Below are 6597 nucleotides of genomic sequence, written 5' to 3' on the forward strand. Positions count from 1 at the left end.
TGGCCGAAAGTTCACTACGTTGCCCTCTGGTTCTCGAAACTCGACTCACAGTCCGGATATCGTCTGGTGGAGGTTAGCGAGGCTGGTCAGTGGAAGACCGCCTTCAGAACTAGGTACGGCACATTCCAGTTCACAGTGATGCCGTTCGGCCTAGCAGGCACACCGTCAACCTTTCAGCGTCTGATGCAGAATATTTCCTTGGAAGAACTTGACGGTTTTGTAATGGTTTATTTGGACGATGTACTAGTCTACTCGCCGACAAGGTAATTACATATACACCACTGGAAAAAAGTTTTCAGCAAGTGAAGGAGGAACAGCTTTACGTGAAGTTAGCGAAGTGCGAATTCTGCCAGCAGCGAGTTCAGCACCTCGGCGTTGTAATTTCGTCGGAAGGGATAGCAGCGGATCCTGTGAAGCTCAAGACTCTCCGGGACTGGCCTGAAATTTTGAATTACAGGAAGCAGCTGAGGGGGTTCCTCGGCCTGGTGGGCTACTACAGAGGACTGGTACCAAACTTCAACAAACTGGCGCACCCCCTCCACCGCCTGCTTAAAGAAGACAGCGACATGGTGTGGCGAGTGGAACATTCGGAGGCGGTGAAAACCTGAAGGAGGCACTCATCAACGCGGCCAGACTTGAACTCTTCGACCCAGATAAGCCTATTGTCTTGAAAGCAGACGCATCCAAATATGCTGTGGGCGCGGTGCTCGGACAGGATGGGCTCCCAGTAGCTTTCGAGCCAAAGAAGTTGGGGGAAAGGGAGAAATTTGTGCCCGCTCATGAAAGCGAACGGTTGGCCATCGTTTACGCGCTCGGCAAATGGTGAACCGTTCATTGGTACTAGCCTAGTTACCGTCGAGACAGATCATGCGACGTTGAGCCGTATTCTGCAACAAAAACACGTGACTAGTCACTTTGGGTACTGGTTAGATAAGTTAGCCGATTTCAACATCAAGGTCGTCTACAAGTCGGGAAAGCAGAATATGGTCGCGGATGCAATAAGCAGAAGACAGGACTTTGCCGGGTTCATTCAAGAACAGAGAACGAACCAGCCATTCCATATCAGGGACCTGACTTTTTGGAAAGAGCAATACAGGCGGTGCAATAATTTCCAAACACCCTACGATATCATACAGAAGTTAGATAGCCGGGTGCCACGGGGCAACCTCATAGTATACGGCCAAAGGGAGTATTCCTGGGAAGACGGATACCTATGTGTGAGAACTGAAGCCGGGTGGAGCGTCTGTGTGCCTTCGGGGCTTCTACGCAAGACAATTCTGCAGCAATTCCATGACCACGTCTCGGCCGGCCACCCGGGAGTGGAGAGGACTAGAGTAGGTATACGCGGTCTGTTTTGGTGGCCATCAATGGACGGAGACATCAATACGTTTGTGTGTTCTTGCGTAGCCTGTGCCCGTGGGAAGTCATCCCGCTTGCCTTCAGGAGGATTGCTGCAACCACTGCCTATCCCACGTGCACCGTGGGAGGATATTGCAATGGACCTGATCGAGGGGTTACCAACAACCGAGAGCGGAGGCGACGCAATCGTGACGGTAGTCTGTCGCCTGACTGAAATGGCACAGTCCGTTCCTACGAGACAATCAGCGACAGGGGAGGACTTGGCTAATACCTTGACCAAATAAGTCATTCGTCTACATGGTGTCCCCAAGTCTATAGTAAGTGACAGGGACACAAGGTTTACTAGCGAGTTATGGGCGCAGTTGTGCGCAAAATTGAATACCCAGCAGTGCATGTCAACATCCTACCACCCGCAGAGCGACGGACAGGCAGAGAGAACCCATCAAACTGTTGAGCAAGTGCTGAGGTGCTGTCCGGTGGGAAATGAAAATAAGTGGGAGACCGTCCTTCCCCTGTTGGAATTTGCGAACAATTCCACGCAGCACGCAAGTACCAAGTCCGCGCCTTTTGAGCTGCTGTATGGGTTTTGCCTGCCAAGCCGATCTGCCAGCAGCTGGGGCTACCAACTTCATCGGCGCTCGGTCTCCTTCCCCTCCATGCACAAATCAAGTTACGGATGGTCAAGCAGCAACTGGCAAAGGCACAGGAATACCAGACAAAGTACGCAGACCGGCGCCGAAGACCTGTACATTATCAAGAGGGACAAAGGGTGTGGCTAAAGTCTGCGCATCTTCCTCTGCATGAATACGCCAAGGCATTACGACCGAAGTACGTCGGCCCTTTCACAATCGAGAAGACGGTTGGCGAAAACGCGGTGATGTTGCAGTTACCAGCCTCGTGGTTAATTCACCCAGTGTTCCACGTGTCTTTGCTGCGACCGGCCGTGGAAGAACCGAGGGATCTTGCACGGGAACAAAGGGTGCAACAGCCTTTACGGGAGGACGAGTACGAAATTGAAGGTATCTTGGGACACAGGCTAGTGAGGGTCGAAAATAGAGTGCAACTGGAATTTCTCGGCCAAGAGTTGGACGGGGTCACCTCGTGGATCCCAGAGCCAGACCTTGCGAATGCCAAACAATCAATCAGAAGCTACTTTCGGGGGTTTCATAAAAACCAAAGGGACTCGGAAACCGGAGAAGCGTCGCTTCAACCACACAGCGGTAACAGGGCCCATCGGCACCACCATAGAAACGAGCCTGTAGAAACTGGTTTTCAGCAAGCGGCCGGAGTACGAACGCCTGCGAATCCGCCACCGGAGCTTTCCGAAGCACACCAGCAAAGGGGGGGGAAGACCCCGTATCAGCTTCGCCGCCACACATACAAAGAGAACACCACCGCTTGCATCTTCTGGTAGGGCTGATAAAGTCCCCCCGGAGCAGGAGGAATCATCACCAAGGGGGAAGGGGTGTCAGCAGATTTCCCTGCTAACCTACCGGCTCAACGGACTTAGCCACCGATCGTTGCGCTGCGACGCCAATAGCACGTACAAAGAGGGCAGATCTGAGGATCGGCGTCGCACGCGACGAACACTCGACGAGTGTAGCCCTTAGAGACGGTAATGTATTTCCAGTTCGGGGCTAAAGGCCTGGCGCTAGTGACCACGTGCCACAGCAGTAGATATTGTTCTTCTATCCGCTCCCTGAGAAGCGTTGCATACGTACGTGTCGTGAGAGTGTGATGTGGGGGGGCGTTGGTGCCCTGCCGTCGGTGACAGAGAGTGTCCTGCTGACGCGAACCTGGCTTATCGATTTACTGGGCGTAAAAGACCCCAACGGTTGTATCGCGGTCGCCATTTCCGCTATCGCTTCCCCTCGACCGAGGAATATTCTCTGGCACGGGTCAGGTCTCGCTCTTGCCCGTACGATCACACTACACTAACTTGCCTTCGGCCTGACTCGGTTCGTACCTAGCCAGCGGAGGCCAGGAAACAGATATCGCAGCCGCCTGATCAACGTCTGTCGTATCTAAGTGCTAGTCTGTGACATGCCTACAAGTAAAAAGATCTAGTGTGACAGAGCTACTGTAGTAGAATCGAAGGCTGGCTTCGCCACAGGGGTCTGCATCTTAAATGTGAGACATTCTAGTCTGCCAGACGCAGGCAAGGCGGTACAACTCGTCGTCGGGGGTGGACCATACAGTGAAGCAAACGCCCGAAAACTGGACCAGGGGATGTTTTCGAACAGTCTCAGTCGAATTCAAGATGGCCAAGAGTGATAGTGTGAGGCATTCAGGGCCGTTTGGCTCCCTAAGCCTTCTATTGGAGCCTATGTGTCCGGACACCATTTGTGCTCTGGTAACTGTTCGTCATGGTCACCACATCCGCACAACACTTGTGCAGGCGGCGAGGAGTGTGGCCTCCCGTCCTTCGAAGCGTCGTTTCCTTACATCCCCGAGTGAAACGAAACGACGCTTCAAAGCTTCGCTTTTGTGAGAATTCAGGAAAGGTGCAGGCTCCCACGCCACCCCTAGGTTTCTCGCAGCTGCCGGGTTTGTCAATCGCATCGCTACGGCCGAATCGAGCTCTCGAACAGGATTCTGTCAACCGACCCGACGCCGTTGGTCCGTACTATCCGCGCAGTCGAGCGGGACTTGGCACCGTCCTCCGAGGAATAATATCCAGTCTCTTAGATTTGTTTTAGCGTTGCTGTGTATGACAAGAGTGCTTTACACACAGCAAAGTCTCTGCCAGCCCGCAAGAAAAGAAAACGCCTTCCTGTCCATGCCGGAGGCTCCCACTCCATCCGACGTTGAACGCTGTCATAACAGGAGCTTCGACACAAAGAAGAAACGTAAGTTTGAAGGTCTTGAAGGCGGTGACACCGACTTAGGAACGCGCGTGGTCACGTTACCTACGAGTGTATGGCTCCGTTCAGTGCCGCACCCTGCAAAGGCCAGCACGCTCTTTAAGACAAGTGTACGGCGAAAGCCGACGAGGGAACGATGTCTCCTGCAGAGAAGGCATCCCCTTAGACACGACACAGACGAAGAAAATAAGAAAACAACCTCAATATACAGCCAAGGGAGCCCAGAGAAACTCCGCCCTCTCTGTTGCTGTCCCTCCCACAGCCAGGCTGGCTAACCTTATCTATTGCTCTTAGCCTTTCGCGGTTATGATCCCTTGCCAAACAAAAACCAATATGTACCTCCGGTCCAAACAGCAATGCCGGGGACAGCAAACTCAGCAGAGAAAATGACCTCAGTCGGCCGGCTACAGGAGATGCTTTCGTTCCCCGGGCGCCTGGGTAAGCCATTTGTCTCGACCCCGTGCGTTGCATATTAAAGGCCGGTGCACTCGCCTGGAGCAGTTCCTCGAAATCGGACAGTCGTGTGGAACCTCTGGTAAGCTCTCCTTACAAAAGCTTCGCGTACGCGTACTCTGTCTCTCCCGCGGGTTACTCTCACCACAAGCCACAGCCTCACTCATGAAGTCTTCCCCATGTCCGCAGCAGAGGTTGGTAGGTCGACAAAAATTCCTCATCCCTCCCGCGACTCCGTACGGAGTACCGTCGAATAATCGTCGTACAAGCTTGGAAGCGCACTTGTGGACGTTGTCGGGAAACTGGAGAACGCTGCGCATTACCATGAGCGTGGTGGCTGCCTGTGAGCACTCCGCGTGTTTTCGTTATTCCTCGCAGCCTGACCCACTACTCCGTGCTGAGTCGGAGAATGTGCTTACCGTTGGCGTACACGTTCCTGGGTTGCAAGCTAACTCTGTTGCGGACCCGTGTCGGTTTTCTTCTGTGTCTGCTGTTTCCCCCCTCTCCGGTTTAGACAGGTCTAGCGCTAACGCTCCGGCCTTGAGGGGCCTCCCTCTGATCGAAATCGTCCTCGTTCCCCGCCTGGTAGACTTCTATCGTCCTGTGGACCTCCGCCGGCTGCTCTCCTTCCCCCAAGCTCCATAGCGTCACCTCGCCTTAGCGCGGCTGGGTTTATTGACCCGCCTCCCCTCCCTGAAGGCGGCTGTGACGACGCTGGCCCGTAGGGCGTGTTGTTTGGTGGGCCCCGGTTACCATTTGGACTACCGCTGCCTTCTGGCTGTCGCATCGCGTAGCCGGGAGAAGTCCCTGGTGGAGGTGGCATGTAGTATCCAGGGTTCGGCGAGAACATTTGAGGATAAGGAGGAGGCGCTCCTGGGTAACCTCCAGGGAGAAACATGCCTGGATAAGATGGGCCTCCAGGGGGCAGGTGCATGCCTGGGAAGGGGGGCGGCGGCACAAAATCAGGAGGACCGCCGAAGGGGGGCGGAGAGAGCGGCCCATACGGCGGTGTGTGCTGCGATTGCTGGGGGCCGCCGGAAGGAGGACGCTGCCCGGAGGCAGCAAAGGAGGGAGGATGCGGCATTTGCTGAGGAGGGAGGGCTGATGGGCGAGCTGGCGGGCTGGGCATCTGCCTTGGGGAGTCAGGAGGTGCAGTAGAGGAGCCGGTGCCGGAGCCGAGCCCGGACTGCTTCGCACCGTCGTTTTGGTCCTGTTCACTTTTTTCTGACTGATCGTCTCCGTTTTCCGCAGGAGTCCCAGGCAGAGCTTCTGCTGGTTGGGGCTTCCTCTCTTGTTGCGAGCGGGAGAGGCTGTCGGGAGGGAACAAAGGAACCGGAGAGGGGGGCTCTCCGGGCTGGGACGGTGAGAAAGGAGATGCCTCACGCGAATCATTCGCTGCACCCGGCCGGATCCGAGGGGGTCGCAGGTGAGGCATCTGCTGGGCACTAGAAGGGAGCGACGAAGGTGACCCAGGGATTCCCATAGCGTAGGGGTTCGCCTCGAAGTTGAGATCTCTGTTAAAGTCTGACGGCGGCACCCTTGGATGCATTGGCCTGTACGGTGGAGGAGCTGCGCGACCAGCTGCAGAGGGAAACGGAAAATTTGGAGGGACAGGGGGGGGAGCCAAGCCGGGAGGAGCGAGTGGCCCCCCAGGAGGAAAGGGGACCCCAGGAGGAGAAGCTGGCCCGCCAGGAGGAGGAACTCGCCCTCCGGGAGAAGGGACTGGCCCGCCAGGAGGAGGAACCGGCCCGCCAGGAGGAGGAGCCGGCCCGCCAGGAGGAGGAACCGGCCCGCCAGGTGGAAGAGGTGGCCCGCCAGGAGGAGGAGTCGGCCCGCCAGGAGGAGGAACTGGCCCGCCAGGAGGAGGAACTGGCCCGCCAGGAGGAGGAACCGGCCCGCCAGGAGGAGGAAGTGGCCCGCC

General features: G+C 56.0%; 2 protein-coding genes across 2 annotated transcripts; one reads left to right on the plus strand and one right to left on the minus strand.

Annotated features, from left to right (window-relative positions):
• Positions 1 to 706: 706 nt before the first annotated feature.
• Positions 707 to 3187, plus strand: CSUI_001223 (retrotransposon nucleocapsid protein). The gene has a single exon (XM_068061429.1). The coding sequence runs from the start codon at positions 780 to 782 to the stop codon at positions 1641 to 1643; it is 864 nt and encodes a 287-aa protein (XP_067926591.1). The 5' UTR covers positions 707 to 779; the 3' UTR covers positions 1644 to 3187.
• Positions 3188 to 4042: 855 nt separating this feature from the next.
• CSUI_001224 (uncharacterized protein) lies at positions 4043 to 6475 on the minus strand. The gene has a single exon (XM_068061430.1). It carries the CDS (start codon positions 6223 to 6225, stop codon positions 5203 to 5205), a length of 1023 nt encoding a protein of 340 aa, XP_067926592.1. The 5' UTR covers positions 6226 to 6475; the 3' UTR covers positions 4043 to 5202.
• Between the last annotated feature and the right edge of the window lie 122 nt (positions 6476 to 6597).

Source organism: Cystoisospora suis (genome assembly GCF_002600585.1).
Source record: "Cystoisospora suis strain Wien I chromosome Unknown contig_482, whole genome shotgun sequence".
In the NCBI taxonomy this organism is placed as follows: domain Eukaryota; phylum Apicomplexa; class Conoidasida; order Eucoccidiorida; family Sarcocystidae; genus Cystoisospora; species Cystoisospora suis.